The sequence below is a fragment of the Salmo trutta genome, chromosome 31 (genome assembly GCF_901001165.1).
Source record: "Salmo trutta chromosome 31, fSalTru1.1, whole genome shotgun sequence".
NCBI classification, from domain to species: Eukaryota; Metazoa; Chordata; class Actinopteri; order Salmoniformes; family Salmonidae; genus Salmo; species Salmo trutta.
In genome coordinates this window covers 37,750,490-37,772,746 of record NC_042987.1, presented here as the reverse complement: position 1 = coordinate 37,772,746, position 22,257 = coordinate 37,750,490, and the positions used below count along the sequence as shown (strand labels likewise).

At 43.9% G+C, this 22,257-nt stretch overlaps 1 protein-coding gene across 1 annotated transcript; it reads left to right on the top strand.

The window, feature by feature from the left end:
* The first annotated feature begins 380 nt into the window (after window positions 1-380).
* On the top strand, window positions 381-22,226 carry fastk (Fas-activated serine/threonine kinase). The gene is made up of 11 exons (XM_029726504.1): window positions 381-1,821; window positions 8,199-9,108; window positions 10,058-10,373; window positions 12,765-12,952; window positions 13,073-13,221; window positions 14,799-15,015; window positions 17,372-17,531; window positions 17,660-17,751; window positions 18,445-19,087; window positions 19,368-19,482; window positions 19,835-22,226. Exons 2-11 carry the CDS (start codon window positions 8,241-8,243, stop codon window positions 19,919-19,921), a joined length of 2,835 nt encoding a protein of 944 aa, XP_029582364.1. The 5' UTR covers window positions 381-1,821; window positions 8,199-8,240; the 3' UTR covers window positions 19,922-22,226.
* The last annotated feature ends 31 nt before the right edge of the window (window positions 22,227-22,257 follow it).

The following is a 22,257-nucleotide window of genomic DNA, read 5'->3' as shown; positions in this document are numbered from 1 at the left end:
AAGGGTTTTTCTTTATTTTACTATTTTCTACATTGTAGAATAATAGTCTAGACAAACTATGAAATAACACACATGGAATCATGTAGTACTGCCAAATTCTCTAAAATGACAGTGGAGGCGGTTTATGGTATAGAAATTAACATTAAATTATCTGGAAACGATTCTGGTGGACATTCCTGCTGTCATTCCAATTGCACATTCCCTCAACTTGAGGCCATTGTGTTGTGTGACAAAACTGCATATTTTTAGTGGCCTTTATTGTCCCCAGCACAAGGTGCACCTGTGTAATGATCATGCTGTTTAATCAGCTTATTGATTTGCCACACCTGTCAGGTGGATGGATTATCTTAAAGGATAAAATGCTCAAGGAAGTAAACAAATTTGTGCATACATTTCTGGGTTATTTTATTTAAATTAAAATTGTTGCGAACCCCATTATATACCAAAGAAGCGCCTCTAGCACAGAACAATATTTCACCAGATGTATAAATGTGGACTACCCTTTGCCAAAGTATAAAAAAAAAGGTGTTTAGGAGTGCAAGGGCAAGTAGGCGTTCCCTAATGGAAATAAATGCTAGAGCGGCCATCTCACTAGCTCGTGGTTTGCTCTGCCCACCTCCTTGTCTGTTAAGCCCACTATGGTTAATTTGCACCCAATGGAAACGACAGGCTCTGGTCAATCTTGAGGTCGTTTTGAAAATCTTTGCCTCAAGTCTGCCGGAAAAGCACAAGTAGACCCTCCAGCCCAGTAGGTGGTGGTGATCAGAGGAAGAGGCCCAACTCGGCCCCCATCCAGCAAGTGGCGTTTCTCGTTGTTTTGTCAATCAAACGAGGTCAATGAGTGTCAAATTTGAGCAACACAAACATGAATTGTTTATTTGCTACGTGAGGTTACGAGTGTACTGATAAGTAGGACACGTGACATCCTGGTAACTACGAGGGGGAAAAAAGACAACGCTGATACTTGATGGCTATGGCTTAGATGAGGCTAGTAGGATTGCATCTCTCCCTTGAATACATGCAGTTGACGTCAATAACCCTCATCGAATATTCAAAAGAGGGTGACAATAATAATAATAATAATAATAATAATAAATAAGATCCACCAATCCAAATAAAGGATAGGCGGGAGCTAGACAGCCCACTGGGCAACTTTGTGGACAACGACTCTCATTGTTAGGGCGGAGAGACATGCATCTTGTCAGTATTTCCATAATCTTTGCTGTAATGAACCAAATGTTGGCATAGTCATCAACAGAAGACCAAAAAAAAAAGTTGCATGCTGGGAAGATGGCCGACACCAGTGCGGCTAGTGAAGAATGAGAGGACGGGGAACCGAATACAGTTCTTGCGGCAAATGCCATCAATCGTTTTAAAAAACGATTTCCGGTGTAGTTGGGTTCGAGTTACCAGGGCAAACAATACTTGTCAGTGTGAATAAGTTAAACGCATTGTAAATAACACCAACCCATGTCTGCTCCCGGATAGAGAGGACAGAGCGAGTCGAATTGAAACCGAGCCTACTAAACGTTAGCTAGGTCAGACAGTTTGCAACAAACAAAAACGGTGTCATTGCATGGACGTCCCATGACCAATGAACTACAGTATTATTCCACCATTTAACTAGCTAATTTTAGTAAATGAGTTAAAATTGGTCAAGCGATATAGTGAAGTTTTTTTATTTTTATTTGACGGACTGGTTGTCACTCGTATGTTTCGCTAACTTCTTAGGAGTGTTCACCGTCAGAGCTCCCAGTTAGATACAATACTGGCTACTCACGGCAACACCCATCTGGATACTCCTCTTGCGTTGACAAACATGTAAGTACATGTTAGTGATTTGTCATTTTGTAGCTAGCTTTGTTACCATATTAACCCATTGTTTTTTTTGTTGTTATTTTTATATGACGGTTACGTAGCTGGGCCAGCTGACGCCTTGTAGCCGTCCTAGCTACTAGCTAGTCTTCTTTACAGTACGAACTTACTACCTGAAATGCACCCGGCCTTTGACACTTGTTGCCAATGGCATATTTTCCTGCTAGTAGTGTTAGCTACATTGCCACTGATACTTGCTAACTAATTTGAATGATTTTTTTTTTTATCCAGCGTTATTTGCAACTAACGTTACAGGTATACATACACATTTCACTGGCATAACAAGTTCAATTCGGCTCATGTGATAAATACAACTTGACTTTGATTTATTTTAGATTTGCAGCTTAGTTAACTAGCTTACGTTATGCCAGTTCAGTTTGACATTTAGCGTCCTGCTGCTAACTAGGCTAGCTACACATACTGTAGCTAACTAGCTAACTAAAAACATGATAGCACTACGCTGCATTAATCTGGATAGGGTGTTTGTCTTCAGGATAGCTAGCTAACTATGGCATTAGTAGTTAATTGAGGAAAATCGTCAAAGGTTGAGTGGGAACATTCCTTATGCTGAAGGGCAAATTGGTTAGTTACCTGTTCCAATTTACTTCAGGGGAGGTTGGGTATGCGAATGGGTTTTTAATTTTTTTTTACTGACTCAGTACGTGTACTCAACATTACTGCAGTGTCTGAATACTCTATTCTAGGCCTAACTAAAGAGACTGTCAACATGTTTTAATGATAAGCTATAATCAGTGTATTTGGACGTAGCATACTTTTAGCATTAGGCTACCAACCAGAAATACTAGAAGTAGTACTTGCCTATGACAGATTATAAAAGCTGACAGTTTGTCTCTCGTTGACCATTGAGTGAACACAAAGGACAGACTGCTGAAGAACTAATCAAATGGCTACCCGGATTGTTGACCCACCCCCTCTTTCTTTACTCTACTCGCTGTTTATTTATGCATAATCACTTTACCCCTACCTACTTGTACATATTACCTCAACTAACCTGTACCCCCTTACATTGACTTGGTACTATTTAGCCTTGTTATAAGCCTGGCTATTTTAGTGCATTGTTGGTTAAGGGCTTATAAGTAAGCATTTCACGGTAAGGTCTACATCTGATGTATTCGGAGCATGTGACAAATACAATTTCTAGATTTTATTTTGCGTACGTTTTTCTTGATTGTAGCCTACATTTTCACATGTCTAGTTGGCGTGGTGGTTACACCAATCAGGTGTATACTAACCCATTTTCAGAACGGTTCTTGGTCTCCCCTCCCTCATCCCCATTTGTTTTAGAGGGATTCACCCTCTCCCCCTCTAGCTGCAGGCGACCTGTTGTGAGTGCAGAGTCTGCAGACTAGTCTATGGTCGATAGAATTACATAGTCTCTTGTCCTGCACTGTCTAAGCTGGACTGTTTATCGTTGTACTCCATGTGTGCATCCCAAATGGCACCCTATTCTGTGTTGCTCTGGTCAAAAGAAGTGCACTACATAAAGAAAATGGGGCCTTTTGGGACAGATCCCATAACTCACCTCATTTTGTCAGTGTAGCCTGTCATATATCAGACTAAACTCAATATACAAATGGCAGATGTTACAGGTTTTGGTTTTTCCTGTTGAGGTTGGACCTTTATCATGTATAGCACATAGGGTGTCATCTCGTTAGTCAGTATGTGTTACACCTGTGCTGGCTTGTCCATCTCATTAGTCGGAAGGGGTTTCACCTGAGCCGGCCCAGGTGCTATTTAAGTGGATGGCCCAGTGCTCGAGTTGTCTTGAGAGATGTGGAGGGTCAACATCTTTAGTTGGTGCGCCATATTTGAGGTCTAGAAAAACATTCCTTTGTCTGATCATCCCTGTTTTTGTTTTGCTCAACTTTTTGATTTTCTTCCTGTCTAAGTTTGGTGTGTTTTTTCCCCCCCCCCCCCCCCCTTTTGTTTGCCTCTTGGGAAAATTTTGTGGGTGCTCATGGTGGGTGTCTTTTCAAATCAAATTGTATTGGTCACGTACCCATATTTATCAGATGTTATTACGGGTGTAGCGAAATCTAACAATACACACTAGGGATGCACAATGTATCGGTTAACATATCAGAATCGGCTGATATTAGCTAAAAACGCCAACATCGGTATCATCTGATGTCTAGTTTAACGCGCCGATGTGCAAAACCGATGTTAAAGCTGACGTGCATACCTATATAACGTAGGTAAATGATGTAATGACGCTACGTAAAATGTTGCGCTGTACGTGCAACACAGCGTTCCTGAACTAGATCGAGCAGTCATCTGAAAGAGTAACAAAATTTCAGCGAGACAACTCAAAGGTGAAATCCATTAAAGCCAAGATAATGGAATTCATTGCCCTTGATAATCAACTGTTCTCTGTTGTGGATGATGTTGGCTTTCACCGACTGGTCGAGCACCGGTACACACTACCAAGTGCGTTATTTTTCAGATGTTTCCCTACCGGAGTTACACAGTAATAGCGTCGCTGCTATTAGCTTCACGACATGCATACTATGGAATGCCGTTTGGGTCTTTGCATGTCAAAGAAGATACAGTAGCACTGTCAAAGCTGTACAAAAAAGTCTGCAAACACCGGCCACGATCGATGTGTTTAGAATACCGCGTTGATAATAAAGCATTTGTTTGACCGCAACTTCTGGGGTAGCTAGCTTTAGCTTGGTACCTAGCTAGCACCAATACAACCATCCTGAAAACAATGACCAATAGAACCTGCAGTCATTTTCATTATTCTTAGCAACAATTTAGGAATCCTTTGTAAGTATTGTTGTTCGCCTATTGAAATTTAACGTCAGTTAATGAAAATAGCTAGTCAGCAACTTAACCCTGTTGCCCAAAGCTATCGTTATAAGCAGCCAGCTAGCTTCATCTGGCTAGTGAGGCTCGACCGCACCATGTGTTTTGAAACTAGTCACAATAAGGATTAGGCACAATAGTGGAATTTGCATTTTGCCATCAAAATAAGTGTCATTGACAGTAATGCAAATGAATACAAATAGTAGAATTATGCCATACTTTTATTTTGAAGGCTAACCGCAAATTCCACTTGTGGCTAATCCTTATTGTGGCTAGTTTCACATAGATGGGTCCGACCACCATTAATCAAATAAGAACTGTCTTATAAATTAGGGTTATTTTTAGATGACACCTAGCTATATAGTTAGCTAGCTAACTATATAGCTACTGAAACAGATGTCGTATTATTTGACACGTCAAACAACACTATTTGACGTATCTTTTTTGACACGCAAAAACCCAAACGGCGTTCCATAGAAATCCTGGTTGAGAATGAAACGACTGAACAAATTAACAACGAAACAGCACAGCAAGTGAAAGAAATGGGTTTTGATTATGTTTTACTGGTAATGGGGACATACGTAAATGCCAACCAAAAATGTTTGGTGTGTGTGTGCAACCTTTATTTAACTAGGCAAGTCAGTTAAGAACAAATTCTTATTTACAATGACAGCCCGGACGACGCTGGGCCAATTGTGTGCCGCGCTGTGGGACTCACGATCACGGCCGGATGTGATACAGCTTGGATTCGAACCAGGGACTGTAGTGACTCCTCTTGCACTGAGATGCAGTGCCTTAGACCGCTGCGTCCATGTGTGTGTAACTATTTAACTGTACTAAAATGCTTAAAAGGCCGCTAAAATTGTAAATATGGTTATTTTTTGGGGGGGGGGGGGGGGGGGGTTTTGCAAGGAAAATATTGGATATCAGTATAGGCCAAAAATGTCATATCTGTGCATCACTAATACACACATCTAAAAGTAAAAGAATGGAATTAAGAAATATATAAATATTAGCACTAAAATACGGTGTGTGTGTGTGTATATATACATATGAAAAGAGTAAAACGGTATGTACACATTAAAGTGACCAGTGATTCCATAGCTGTGTTCAAATACCCATACTAACATGTAGGAAAAAGAGGAAGGGAAGCGTTGCTAAGGGACACAATAGTAGATTTTGGTAGACAGAAGGTGCACTTTGGTAAATTGGTTATCAAAAAGAAAGAAGGACCAAGGCACTCATCATATAATACATTTAAATGCCTTTATTTCTATGGCATGTTCATTGGAAACAAAATAAAAAAAATAATTGAACATGCCACACAAATAAAGGCATTTAAATTTTTTATATGAAGAGTGCCTTGGTCCTCCTTTCTTTTTGATAACCCATACTGTATACTACATACTTAATGGGTGTATATACTATTAGTTCATTTTAGTATACTGTAAACGAACGGTATCCTTTCATTTGCGCGTACTAGAGCTTTGCCTGTCTACTTGAAGTTGTTGTTGCTATGCAACCTCTTGCTAGTTTGTTAGCATAACAAATGACTAGCTACAATTTTTACGATTTCGGTTGTGTTTGTAAATTCTGATCGTTTCGCTCTCGGCGAGTTCAGAGCGCACTCTGGCTGAGGAGTAGGGTTGATCCGAGCGTTCTGACCTTACAACAGCTTGGGTGCTTGACTGCCAACTGGCTAACGTTGGCTAGTTACTTCCGGACACATGAGAGAACACCTCACTCTGACCATTTTACTCGCCCTAGCAGAGCTGGTTTTCATGTTATCCAGATCGTTGGTGACTAACTGTGCTGCTGGCAACAATTTTAATGACGTTTTTTGGGGGGGGGGGAAGTATACTGACACCGGCCATATTCAACAGGTGTTGAGCGTTTGTAAATTCACAAGTTATTCTGCACTCTGAAATAGAAGTAGATAGCCAGAATTAACAATGTCCATTTGAGAACGCACAACGACTATACCACTTAGCTCAGAATGACGTGAATAATCAAGTCAAGAGAATTCTCTTGGGAGGTCATACAGTCGGGCATTTAATTGTGAGGTATTCTAGGTCGGGTGAACAAAAGGTCTTTTAGTTCCTGTACATTATCACATTCACACCATGAGTAGTTAATCATGAAACATACACCATCGCCTTTCTTCTTCCCTGAGAGTTCTTTATTCCTGTCTGCACTGCTTACTGAACCCAGCTGGTTGCATGGCCGGGGACAGTATATCCAGAGAGAGCCATGATTCCGTGAAACGGAGAATGTTACTGTCCCTGATGTCTCTCTGGAAAGAGATCCTCAGCTCTGCTTTATTATCCAGAGACTGAACATTAGTGAGTAATATACTCGGAAGCGGTGGATGGTGTGCACGCCTCCTGAGTTGGACTAGAAGTCCACTCCGATTATCTCTCCTCCGCTGGCGGTGTCTTGGAGCAGCCTCTGGTTTAAGTTCAATTGCCCTGCGGGGGGTACGAACAAAGGATCAAATTCAGTTCCACTTGATGCTTTCAGTGGACACACCATGAGTGTCTTTCAGAACCCCTCCTAAAAACCCACCTGTTTTGGTTGTTGTCAGTGACTCTTTGTTAGTTCCCCCCTCTGTTTGTGCGACATTTTGTTTTTCTTGCTGGGAAATGGGTGTTCGTCCGGGATTTAGTTTCCATGAATATGGTAGTCGCTCTAGTCACCTAATCTGAAGCTCTGCTGTGCCAAGATATTGGAGTGTTCAAAATACACTTTTGTGGTAGAGTTTCTGTCACTGACATCCACCCTGGGAGGTTATATGATTTTGTGGAACCATTTTGAAAGTTGCATGAACACACAGGCTAATAAAAAATAAAGCCATGGACTTTACGTTGGAAGCATTTGTGGAAAACCCTACACGTGATGCTAGATTAATGTACAAAGGCAAATCCGCTCGTCATTGCAAAGCATTATGACATCTGGCCATCCAAATGCAGTAGTCAGACTTGATCGGTACTGCTTTGGAGGAAATCCTTCCGGAGAGAGGGAGAGAGGCTGATGAAAAGGGCGCTACGGTTAGTGGAGTGAATCCCGTAAGCTAAAAGGCAAAGTTGGAGCAACAGGGAAAGACGAGATGAGCGTGCAGCCAAACATGAAGAACGTGAACATGTCATCTGATGAAGAGACATAGATCTGGAAGAACTCTGAATCCAGTCAGGCCATCCTGACATCCTCAACCGAGTTTGATCTTGGTCTGAACAGCCTTCAAGGAAGGTTTTCATCTCAATGTAGCCTATTTGTTTTCATTTAATGTCTCTTTTCTTGTTTCCTGTGCTGTGTTTGAATCATTTACTTGATGTCACTGTACTGCTTTGCAATTAGGTGTGTGTGTGTGTGTGTGTGTGTACACACAATGGGAATCTCCAGGTATTCTCACACAGATTCTCATTTGGAATGTGTGTTTTGTTTAGTAAATTCTTTCCCTTTTCACCCCTCTTCCCTCCCTTCCCCTCTCCCTGTAGGTGTAGTCTGCAGTGCCTCAGCGGTGTACTAGCCTGTGTAGTATGCTGTGGCTGTCCTCCAGTCCAGGCCTCCTGAGCTGCGAAAGCATAATCCCTTCGCCCCTCTGCCAGCGACACGCCAGCCGCCTTAGCGTCCTCGCTCTCGCCCTCGCTGGCATGTACACTACCCGGCTGTACAGCGCAGTAGGTGGTGGTGGAGGAGGAAAGCCTGGACGCCGGCCGGGCCTGGGGGGTGGAGGGCTGCCCATGCTGGAGAACCACCCCCACCACCACCCTCTCCCACCACACCAACATCCCCACCACGTGCCCCCTCCACCTCCCAGCTACCCGCCTGTCTACCAGGGGCGCCCTGACCCTCACCGGGGGCCCCACTTCCACAGTCACCACCACCACCAGCAGCACTACCATCCCCACCCGCACCTGGCCCCTCCTCCACCCCTCCCCCCGCACCCCCACTACCAGACGCACGCCCACCTGCACCACCACGGCACTGTTGGCGCCGCCGGAAACAACAAGAAGAAGACGTGGAACTTCATCCATGAGAAGATGAGCTACGACACCTTCTTCACCATGAAGAGGCTGATCGAACGCTCGCGGAGAGCGGACGAGGTGCTGCGCTGGGTGACGCAGAACCCAGGCAAGATTTCACACAACCATTACCCCATCGCCCTGCAGAAGATCGGCCAGCTACTACAGGCCGGGGCTGGGGTTGGAGGAGGGGGCGGAGGTGGCTCAGAGGCAGCCCTGGTTCCCTCTCCCGGAGTAGGTGGAGGAGAAAGAGTGGAGAATGAAGGTCGACAGATCCTGGAGCACCAGGACTTCCAGACGCTGTGCGACTCTATTGTGAGGGACTGTGCCAAGTTTGACAACTTCAGCATCGTCAACTGCCTGTACGCTGTGGCTGCACTAGGTGAGTCTAGGTGACCTGTGGCTGCACTAGGTGACCTGTGGCTGCACTAGGTGACCTGTGGCTGCACTAGGTGACCTGTGGCTGCACTAGGTGACCTGTGGCTGCACTAGGTGAGTCTAGGTGACCTGTGGCTGCACTAGGTGAGTCTAGGTGATCTGTGGCTGCGCTAGGTGACCTGTGGCTGCGCTAGGTGAGTCTAGGTGATCTGTGGCTGCGCTAGGTGACCTGTGGCTGCGCTAGGTGACCTGTGGCTGCGCTAGGTGAGTCTAGGTGATCTGTGGCTGCGCTAGGTGAGACTAGGTGACCTGTGGCTGCGCTAGGTGACCTGTGGCTGCGCTAGGTGACCTGTGGCTGCGCTAGGTGACCTGTGGCTGCGCTAGGTGACCTGTGGCTGCGCTAGGTGACCTGTGGCTGCGCTAGGTGAGGCTAGGTGATCTGTGGCTGCACTAGGTGACCTGTGGCTGCGCTAGGTGAGACTAGGTGACCTGTGGCTGCACTAGGTGACCTGTGGCTGCGCTAGGTGAGACTAGGTGACCTGTGGCTGCACTAGGTGACCTGTGGCTGCGCTAGGTGAGACTAGGTGATCTGTGGCTGCACTAGGTGATCTGTGGCTGCACTAGGTGAGTCTAGGTGATCTCATGGAGGCAGCTCTGTTTCCCATACCTTACTTGGATTTGTTGGGAGTGTGAAAGTTATCTTTTTCATATTGCTAGTGTATGTGTTTTTAGTTCATTGTATTTTTTATTATGTATGATACGTGAACATTGTGAAATGACATCTACTACTTTATACGTGTGTTCATTTGGCTTCGTATAGATGTGAAAATAATTTGTGTACACATAACGAACCTAAATTCACTTGTCTGGAATATTAAACTGACTTACATTCCTTGGGAAAAAAGAAATGAAGTAAACCAAATAAACCCTAAACCGCCCACCTCCTCCCCCAGGCCTTCCCAGCGACTCGCGGGTGGTGCAGGTGCTGGAGGCTGAGTCCCAATCACGACTGGGCCAGTTTAACCAGAAGGACGTGTCCATGGTGTTCAGCTCCAGCATGAAGCTGCACCCCAGCAGCCAGCACCCGCTCACCGAGGCCTGCCTGGCGGGCTTGGAGAAGAACCTGGAGCGGGAGCGTCACCCGCAGACCCTCTTCCTGCTGCTCTCCTACTACCGCCTCAAGTGGCGCTCGCTGCAATCCAGCGACGCCGCAACGGCCGAGATCGTGGCCAATGTACCACCCAACCCGGAACAGCTCCTGGCCAACAGGTAGGGTTGGGATGATGGTTGATTACCCATTCATGGTAAAATAGACAAATGTTTACATGTTCTCTTGTTTGTAAGAGGCCATCCAAGTAGAGGAAATGCGAGTTATGCAGTACAACTGGGTCACTCTCGATAGTCATAAATGGAGGAAATGTTTTCAAAAATAACAATTAGTATTCTTATTGCACATGCCTTACAGAGGTACTACCTCTGTTTTAAAACCTTCTATCCCATTTTTGTTTACTGAACACAATCTAGGTGTGATCTGTTCCTGAGTGTAATTTTAAATGTCAGTTATTGTGATAAGCAGTTATGGCTATATACTTAGTACACTGAACAAAAATATAAATGCAACATGCAACGATTTCAAAGAAATGATTGAGTTACATTTCATATAAGGAAATCAGTCAATTGAAAATACATTTTATTAGGCCCTATGGATTTCACATGACTGGGAATACAGATATGCATCTGTTGGTCACAGATACCTTTAAACATTTTTTTTTTTAAAGTAGGGGTGTGGAGCAAAAAAAACTGTCAGTATCTGGTGTGACCATCATTTACCTCACGCAACGTGACACATCTCATTCGCATAGAGTTGATCTGGCTGTTGATTGTGACCTGTGGAATGTTGTCCCGGTCCTCTGCAATGACTGTGCGAAGTTTCTGGATATTGGCGGGAACTGGAACACACTGTCGATCAAGAGCATCCAAAACATGTTCAATGCGTGACATGTCTGAGTGTGCAGGCCATGGAAGAACTGGGACATTTTCAGCCTTGAAGGAATTGGGTACAGATCTTTGCGACATGGGGCTGTGCGTTATCATGCTGAAACGTGACGTGATAAAGGCGAATGAATGGCACGACAATGGGCATCAGGATCTCGTCAAAATATCTGCGCATTCAAATTGCCATCGATAAAATGTAATTAATTGTTAATTGTCCGTAGTTTATGCCTGCCCATACCATAACCCCACCGCCATCATGGGGCACTCTGTTCACAATGTTGACATCAGCAAACCGCTCGCCCACACGTCTGCCCGGTACAGTTGAAACCGGGATTCATCTGTGAAGAGCATATTTCTCCAGCGTGCCAGTGGCCATCAAAGGTGAGCATTTGACCAACTGAAGTTCGTTACGATGCCAAACTGCAGTCAGGTCAATATCCTGGTGAGGACGACGTGCACGCAGATGAACTTCCCTGAGACGATTTCTGACACTTTGTGCAGAAGTTCTTCAGTTGTGCAAACCCACAGTTTCATCACTTCCTGCTGGTGAAGCCACATGTTGAGATCCTTAGCTTGCATCGTTACACCTTGTCTGCGGTTGTGAGGCCGGTTGGACGTACTGCCAAGTTCTCTAAAACTACAGTGCCTTCGGAAAGTATTGAGACCACTTGACTTTTTCCACATTTTGTTACGTTACAGCCTTATTCTAAAATTGATTCAATTGTTTTTTTCCCTCATCAATCTACACACAATACCCCATAATGACGAAGCAAAAACTTTTTTTTATTTTTTATGCTTGCTAATTTATTACAAATCTAAACTGATATCACACTTACACAAGTATTCAGACCATTTACTCAGTACTTTGTTGAAGCACCTTTGGCAGCGATTACAGCCTCGTCTCTTCTTGGGTATGACACTACAAGCTTGGCACACCTGTATTTGGGGAGTTTCTCCCATTTCTTCTCTGCAGATCCTCAATCTCTGTCAGGTTGGATGGGGAGCGTCGCTGCACAGCTATTTTCAGCTCTCTCCAGAGATGTTGGATTGCTTTCAAGTCCGGGTTCTGGCTGGGCCACTCAAAACATTCAGAGACTTGTCCCGAAGCCACTCCTGCATTGTCTTGGCTGTGTGGAGCAGGTTTTAATCAAGGATCTCTGTACTTTGCTCCATTCATCATTGCCTCGATCCTGACCTGTCTCCCAGTCCCTGCCGCTGAAAAACCTCCCCACAGCATTATACTGCCACCACCATGCTTCACAGTAGGTAGGGATCTTGCCAGGTTACCTCCAGACATGACGCTTGGCATTCAGGCTAATGCATTCCATCTTGGTTTCATCAGACCAGAGAATCTTGTTTCTCATGGTCTGATAGTCTTTAGGCGAACTCCAAGTGGACTGTCATGTGCCTTTTGGCAAATGAGAAATGCTCACAGGGACGTAAACAAATTTGAGCCAAAAAATGTAGAGAAATTAGCTTTCTGTGCGTATGCAAAATTTCAGGGATCTTCTATTTCAGCTCATGAAACATGGGACCAACACTTTACATGTTGCATTTTTATATTTTTGTTCAGTATAATTAGTATAACGATACTTGGTAATATCGCAATAATGGGCGTTATCATGTTACAAAATTCCACCATTGTACCGCACAACCTACCAACAGGAAGATCCTCCGACTGGTCAAACACACACTGGCTAGCGTAAGTGGCGTGCGCGACCAGGAGATGGCACTGCTGGACGAGATGCTGGCTACATGTGTACGTGAGGCTAGTAACAAGAGCCTGGAGATCATCTTCAGCTCACACCTATTCTACCAGAACAGGCAGGAGAGGTTTGTGTGCAGCCTGGCTGGTGAGTTTTATTTATTTATTTTTTATTATTTTCCCCTCTTCTCTGACAGCTGTTTTAATCTGTCGGTTTCTCCGTCTTTCTATCATTTCCCAAGATAACCTTCTGGTCTTTTCCTAATAGAGGAGCTGCCTAAAAAAGTGGACAGTATAACCCCATACACCATGGCCCTCATTGCCAAATACATCGCCCGCCACCGGCTCAGAGAGACTCGACTCCTCGACACCATCGCTGATTTCCTGGTCAAGAAGGGAGAATACCTGGATAGCAAGGTAAGGTGGCACACTCATCTACAAAATCTCTGTCATGTTTAAACAGCTGTTGAGCAACTCGGGTACACTGTGTTTGTTGGTTATTGTGAAGGCTATTACACCTGAAATTAGATGTTGTTTATTTACACACATTATGGGTTCTTATACCATGGCATTGTTAAATTCTTGTTGGTGATTGGTTTGAAAGGCATTCTAGAGTGTAAAGGGTGGCCGCTACGCCATAGTAGAAGCTATCAATAACCAGGTTCCCATCCAACCTTTTTTATGCCAGTAAAGTACATGTTGGATAAAAATGTCACGAAAGACCTGATTGAAACAAAACACATTAGACAAGGTGGTCTTTTTTTATCGATAAAATTATGTAAGAAATTGCGGTGGAAACTGTATGCGCAAATATTTGATATACTACCATCATATCGAAGTCAACTTGGGAGTTACGTGATGATATGCTGTGTGGCCCTCCCCCTACGACTCGGGAAAGCATGCAGTTAGCTAGCTGTAGCTTATGCTTCCAGTACTAGATTTATTCTCTGATCCTTTGATTGGGTGGACAACATGTCAGTTCATGCTGCAAGAGCTATGATAGGTTGGAGGACGTCCTCCGGAAGTTGTCATAATTACTGTGTAAGTCTATGGAAGGGGGTGAGAACCATGAGCCTCCAAGGTTTTGTATTGTAGTCCATGTACCCAGAGGAGGACGGAAGCTAGCTGTTCTCCGGCTGCACCATGGTGCTATCGAGGCTACTGTAGACCTTCATTGCAAAACAGTGTGTTTTAATAAATTATTGGGTGACGTGAATGTATTTAGTATAGTTTTACCTAAACTTTCACTGTTTCTGAAGTTCACTGAGGAGGATGGTCCTCCCTTTCCTCCACTGGTACAAAGACCAGCGTGGGCCCATTTTATTTTTTATTTCACCTTAATTTAAGTAGGCTAGTCAGTTAAGAACAAATTCTTATTTACAATGACGGCCTACAAAAAGGAAAAGGGAATCCTGCCGGGATGGGGGCTGGTATTAAAAATAAATTAAATAAAAAAATATAGGACAAAACACATCACGACAAGAGACAACACAACACTACATAAAGAGAGACCTAAGACGACAACATAGCATGGTAGCAACAGCACATGACTACAACATGGCAGAAGCACAACATGGTAGCAGCACAAAACGGAGTACATTGTTGGGCACAGACAACAGCACAAAGGGCAAGAAGGTATAGACAACAATACATCACGCAGAGCAGCAACAACTGTCAGTAAGCGTGTCCATGATTGAGTCTAAACTTTATAACGCAGCATTTTTTTTTTGTGACAAAACAATCAGTAGAGTTGAAAATGCGACAGAAACCCTGCACATGGGAATTTAACCGCAAAAGTTATTTTTATGTGCACTATGTTGTCACGCACAGCTTTTTATCCGCAACAAGTCAATTTGGTGGAAACACATCTCTAGTGGGAAAATGCGGTTGATATGGGTTTGATTTAAAGCAGTTATCGCGCGCGATACTTAGTAATTACTATCATAATGCTTGGTAATATCACGATAATGGTTCTCTTTTTTTTTCTCCACAAGGTAATCCAAAAGCTTGTGTTCCCCTTCAGCCGGATGAGCTACCGGCCGTCCAACGAGGTCCAGTTCTTCTCCAAGCTGGAAGTGGTGCTGGAGCTAAAGGCCCTGAGCTCCCCGCTAGCCACAGTTAACATCCTCATGTCCCTGTTCCAGCTGGGACACTTCCCTGGCCTGGTGCTGCACAAGGTCTTCTCCACCGCCTTCATCAGCAACGTCACCAGTAAGTGGGGAGACACGCACACAGCGATCAAGCAACATCAAAGAGCAGCTATGTTTCATTTGTTTTTCGACTGGCCCCTTTCAGTAGACACTTTCAGTAGACACAATAAACCTTTTTACATGCGTTCAATAATACAATGATTTTGAATATTCAGATTAAGATAATAGTTTGATTTAAAATGTTTTCATGCTTTTCAAGAAAACGATTTGCCTAAAAATTCTGTTTCCATGGACACATCTGAGATCAGGCTACCTGATGGCACTCTGATAAATGCAGAAAATCACCAATCAAAATAAATGTTTGGGAAGTATATTTGGTTATGAGTTGGGACACAGCATTTGTATGTGAACTATTTCTAACGCGCAAACTTTGACATTTTCCGTACTCGCTTCACTAGCGTATGCACAGAACAAATACACAGCTGGTACTCAGATTTTTGTCTTTAAAAAAAAAAAAAAAAATTACAATAATTCAACAACAAAAAAATGAAATATCTAGATGTTTTAATCGGTGTATGCTTATGCCGATTTAAGATAAGCAGAGTACTGTTTACATGACTAATTAAAGAACAGTCTGGCCTTAATGGCCATGTACTCTTAGAATCTCCACCCTTCAGAGCCTGAGTCTTAACTAGGTTTCTTCCTTTCTAGAGTTTTTCCCTAGCCACCGTGCTTCTACATCTGCATTGCTTACTGTTTGGGTTTTTAGGCTGGGTTTCTGTATATCACTTTGTGACATCTGCTGATATACATTTATATATATATATATACAGTACCGTCGGAAAGTATTCAGACCACTTGACTTTTCCCACATTTTGTTACATTACAGCCTTATTCTAAAATAAGTTGAATAAAAACAATTCCTCAGCAATCAACACACAATACCCCATTTTTAATTTTAGCAAATGGAATAGAAAAAATGTAACATACCTTATTTACATAAGTATTGCTATGAGACTCGAAATTGAGCTCAGTTGCATCCTGTTTCCATTGATCATCCTTGAGATGTTTCTACAACTTGATTGGAGTCCACCTGTGGTAAATTCAATTGATTGGACATGATTTAAAAAGGCACACACCTGTCTATATGAAGTCCCATAGTTGACATTGCATTTCAGAGTAAAGCCATGAGGTCGAAGGAATTTTCCATAGTGTTCCGAGACAGGATTGTATCAAGGCACGGGGAAGGGTACCAAAACATTTGTGCCGCATTGAAGGTCCGCAAGAACACAGTGGCCTCCATTCTTAAATGGAATAAGTTTGGAACCACCAAGGCTCTTCCTAGAGCTGGCCGCCCGGCCAAACTGAGCAATTGGGGAGAAGGGCCTTGGTCAGGGATGTGACCAAGATCCCGATGGTCACTGACAGAGCTCTAGAGTTCCTCTGTGGAGATGGGAGAACCTTCCAAAAGGACAACCATCTCTGCAGCACTCCAGGCCTTTATGGTAGTGTGGCCAGACATAAGCCACTCCTCAGTAAAAGGCACATGACAGCCCTCTTGAAGTTTTGCCAAAAGGCACCTAAAGACTATCAGACCATGAGAAACAAGATGCTCTGGTCTGATGAAACCAAGATTGAACTCTTTGGCCTTAATGCCAGCGTTATGTCTGGATGAAACCTGGCGGCATCATGCTGTGGGGATGTTTTTCAGTAGCAGGGAGACTAGTCAGGATCGAGGCAAAGATGAACGGAGCAAAGTACAGCGAGATCCTTGATGAAAACCTGCTCCGCACAGCCAAGACCATGCAGGAGTGGCTTTGGGACAAGTTTCTGTGTCCTTGTATGTCCCAGCCAGAGCCCAGACTTGAACCCAATCGAACATCTCTGGAGAGACCTGAGAATAGCTGTGCAGCAACGCTTGAGAGGATCTGCAGAGAAGAATGGGAGAAACTCCCCAAATACAGGTGTGGCAAGCTTGTAGCGTCATACCCAAGAAGACTCGAGGCTGTAATCGCTGCCAAAGGTGCTTCAACAAAGTACTGAGTAAAGGATCTGAATACTTATGTAAATGTGACATTTTAGTTTTTGATATGTCATTATGGGGTATTATGAGTAGATTGAGGGGGGGAAAAAACAATTTAATAAATTTTAGAATAAGGCTGTAACGTAACTAAATGTGGAAAAAGTCGTATGTAGTACGTACGCACACTCGTGTGTGTGTGTGTGTGTGTGTGTGTGTGTGTGTGTGTGTGTGTGTGTGTGTGTGTTACACACACATTTGATGTATGAAGTTGAATATTACCCCCACATACCTCCAACTCACTCCGATGTGCTTAATTTTCACATTAGGCAATTTTAGACAGTTGCTCCCGCTCATGTCCTTGTTTCCGTCGATTTTATTGTTCCCCCATTTGTAGACAGTCCTTACGCTCTGATCGTGCGTCGCTACCTGTCTCTGTTGGACGCGGCGGTGGACCTGGAATACAGGGACTACACCGGTCCACGGCTCCAGGACGCGCACAAGGTGCTCATGTTTGACCACGCGCTGACCGCTGACGAGGTCAACCGCAAATACAGGTACGGTGCAGTACTAGGGCTGATTGGTTGACCAACTGTTAGCTGGCATCTATTTTGAAAGTTGAATTATGTCCCGCCTTTTTCATTGCAAATTCCAGTGAATCTCAACGCATGTATGTGTGTTTCAGCTACAAGGGTCTTGTTGCTGAAGCCCTCAGACAGTTGGTTGGAGAGCATGGCTACAAACAAGACGAGGTTTTGGCCCCTGGTTATTACACAGGTACATTTGGATTTAACACACACACTCTGGTGTTTGTTCAAAGGCCACTCTTAAGATATCACACTGTTACTGAACACAATGGTGTGTGTATATATCATTCTGTAGTACTGTAACCTCTTTGGGGTTGTACAATTACAGAAACTTGAGGAATATTAGGGAAAACATTTTATTTAAGCAGGCAGTCATGCTGAGACCACGCTCTTTCACAGATGAGCCTTGTGTAAACACCTCGATAAACAACAATTACACTCTACATATCTATATCTATACATGTCTATACACACTCTACATATCTATATCTATACATGTCTATACACACTCTACATATCTATATCTATACATGTCTATACACACTCTACATATCTATATCTATACATGTCTATACACACTCTACATATCTATATCTATACATGTCTATACACACGGCAATTACACTCTACATGTCTATGGGCTTCCGAGTGGCGCAGCGGTCTAAAGCACTGAATCACTACAGTCCCTGGTTCGAATCCAGGCTGTATCACATCCGGCTGGCGATTGGGAGTCCCATAGGGCGGCGCACAATTGGACAAGCGTCGTTCAGGTTTGGCCGTGGTAGGCCATCATTGTAAATAAGAATTTGTTAACTGACTTCCCTAGTTAAATAAATGTAAATGTTGCAACCCTAAACCTCTGTATATTCCCATTCCTTTGTAGACTTCCTGCTGTGGATCGATGGTTCTGGCCAGGTTCTCCCTATCCAGGCAGGGGCCTCCCTAGGTGTTACCCACAAAGCCCCAGAGGGAGCCGTGGCCGTGACAGCCCTCACCTCAGACTTTCAAAAGTTCTCCCCCTTCGCCCCACTAGAGGAAGGGGGGGACCAGCGACCCGTCGGAGGGGACGAGTCGGTGACCCTGCTGCCACACCACATGCAGCGTGGGGCAAACCCTGCCTCGGCCCAGAGGGCAGCCCCTAACGGCGGGGGCCCACTTGACTACAACACTTACTACACGCCTGCTGACTACTACTCCAGCCTGGCCAAAGAGCACTCTCTGGAGAGCCAGGACAGCTCCACACTCAGCAGTCCTCCCTCTGACAGCCTAGCTCAGCCAATGGCCTCCGGGGTAGGGGGATCCACCACAGCTGCCCCTGTTTCTCTTTTCCAGTTCTCTATTGGGAAGATCCTGGAGGACGAGGGAGGGGTGCAGGTGGGGCCAGGTAATCATGGGCCCGACTGCGAGCTCCCTGTCTTCTATGAGGGGTTGGCCGGGGACGTGGGGCCCACCTCGTCACTTCAGCTGCACCCGGCCGATCGAACCGACACAGAGAGGGCAGTGGGGGACCAGCGGCAAGTTAAGAGGTCAGTGCTGATGGGATCCCCAAATCTGTGTAGTTAGTCATTTTATACGTACTACCCAACTACAAAGCGCTTGATTATGCATCTTTGGTGTAGCAATGCTAGCTAGCAAATAACTTTCAGAAAGATCGTTTTGCTGGGAAATCTGTCTCGTCTTCACGGCAGACACCGGTATTTTTCTACCATATTTCGTCACTTGTGTGATCGCAGGCATAAGTAATTTATTTCACAATAGAGAAATAATTAATTAATTAATTGCTAAATACGACTTTCTTCTTTTCAGAGTGGTCATGTCGGTGAATGACAAGTGGCACTACTGTCACAACTCTGAGGTGCTGGTGGGCTCCCGAGCCATGAGGGACCGTCATCTGTTGCTCCTGGGATACGTCATCCTGCAGGTGAGCCATTACCATCATACAACCATTTTACAACCACAGGAGGTTGGTGGCGGACGGGCTCGTGGTAATGGCTGGACAGGAAGATGTGGAATGGTATCAAACACATGGTTTGATGCCGTTCCATTCGCTCCGTTCCAGACATTATTATGAGCCCGTCCTCCCCTCCATTGCTTACAATCCTCATTTCAACCATCTTACAACATTTCAGTCTTCCCTTAACTCCATTACAATCATCCAATTAAGCGTTTTAATTGGCAATTGGTACCAGAGACAAACTAACAGTGGTACGTACTACCTTTATTTAACTCCTCTCTCCCTGGGTTTTCTCTATCCTCTTGTTCCTCTTCCGCAGCTGCCCTATCACGAGCTGGAGAAGCTGAATGGCATAGAGGAGGTGAAGCAGTACCTCCACAAAAAGCTCCTGGAGGTCCCCTTATGACAACAAAAGACTTGAGTGTGTGTGTGTGTGTGTGCGTGCGTGCGTAAGCCATTGCGACTGCTTGGGATAGGACAGGGGGTTGTTGGTGGGATTGGGAAAAGGGGGTGGTTTGGGGTAGAGAACAAACCCTGGTCAAAGTCTAAAACTAGAGGGGGTTTTTCTGTGTGCAATTTTGCTCTTGCATTTATCAAAATGGCGCCAGGCTATTTGCAACGAGCCATATAGCCAGTTGATGACATGTGTAGTATCATGTTGCCACGCTTGGTATCTCGTTATTGTCACTTCACAACCGTTCTTGACCATCTTGCCTACGGACTGTTCCTAGTGTATCACAGTAGCATGACAAAAGTTATTTTTTTCTATAGGTGTAGTTTTAATCATGGTTTTGTGTGGGGGGAATAAGATGTTTGTTATAATTATTATAGTCATACAGAGATGATAATGTTCTGGTGGTGTTTTGGGGGGGGTAATTTCCTGTTTAACTTCAGTTGTAACGCATGACTACAGGACAAACAAACGGGGCCTCTTCAGTGTTTTCTAATACTGGTGCACCGTATGTAGACTAATGGACTGTAGGATGTTAATGAGGGAAATGTATAAATCTAGTTAACGTGTTTTATATATTTTTGTGAACGCTGGAACGGCTTTTCCGGTGTCCAGAACAAAGAAACGCGCCGTGAAAGTCCAACATCAACCTTGTCTCCGTTTTTGTCTTTGGCACTTGACTTGTGACATTTTAATGAATGACTGTATTCAGAGAGAAATGTGTGATTCCTCCAGTGAGTTTCCACCATTGCATTGACAATGAAACAAGTTTTCCTGGAGGGAATTGCTAGATACCTGGGACCTCATTTATCTCACTCAATTCTGGGGTACGTGGAGATAAACTGTCACATGTGTTTTTATTGATAAACTAGAGCCATACTATATTTTTGTGCTCGTGCAACCCCGCTTGGAAAACGCCCTCTATTCACAGTAACAAAAACTGTATGATTTGGAGATGTAGCAACTGGGCCATGATAGTTCCTGAAAGAAAAGCGCAGTGGCATCACATTTCTGTAGAGATGTAGACAGAATGGAAAAAGTCACTGCAAGAGATGAACACAAACTTAAAAGGCCGTGGCCGTGCATTATGCACCACTGTCTATTTGAGCAATTTTAAAAGTAAATGTTTCAGCCCATACTTTTACGCAGAAGATGAATCGTTCAATATTTTCTTTTATCAATACATAGTGTTTTATATATTCTGCCTTGCTGGCTCTGAGATTTAATAGGCTATGATGTCGTGCTCCTACAGCACAGCATTACTGTAGCCTACCCATACTGTCAACTATTTTAAGTAGGCTACTGGTCTATTTACTTTTGAGCATGCTTTGCTATTGAATGAGCGATGGATAAATGGTATCCTGATTAGTTGTGCAGCAGGAATAAACCAGTCAAGTCAGAAAAGGAGAGATTTCCTGCAATATGTGATTTAGGCCTATATAATACAAGTAAAATAACACATTAGGCTATATGCTATCTGAGATCTCCTTACTAAATGCATCTGTGTTATCATTAGGACCACGTTTTGTTTTTAATATACCATCACTATAATTCCTGTGCATCAAAACCACCTCCATTTCCCCATAAGAACAATATGTGCAATACAGTAGATCAACCACCAGACTTACACATGGTCTGAGCTCTACTTGGACATACTCACACTTTCCCGTAAATTCAAATGTATATCTTTAAGGGAAAAGTGGCACATGCGTCTTGTTTTTGATAAATGAGGCCCCAGGTTAGTTTAAATTAGAGAATTTTTATTGGAAGGTCCCAGAGTATTGCTATGAAAAAGACAGTGGATAGTCTCTCTGAAAACCTTCTGTTGGTCCTATCAGTGGTATTTGAAATCGTACCCTGACCTCATTTCCGTTTGAATGAGGTGATTTTTATTTCTAAGCGATACAAATGACCCTCAACACTTGAACTGTGTAAGGTAAAGCAGAACTGGCTTATGTGACGTAAATCCACCCCAGTATTACTGGGTGCGTTGTCTTTGCTCTGTCTCTGGAGCCGTTCAGAGAGAAGGGTAACTGAGCCACCTGTGTGTAATATATTAATGAATGCATTATCATTTGTAAGGATCCATAGGCTGTGACAGGTTGTATAAATGCATTATGCACAGGTGGTTGAGTTAGTATTTATTTATTGGTATAATGCCGCTGGTACAGAGGATGTGAGTGTGTGTTTGGGGAAAGAAGGACGGAGAAAGATTTTATTGAAATGTCTATGGAAAAATATTAAAAGAATGAAAAAGCAACGTCTGTCGTGAAATATGTATGAAAATATCC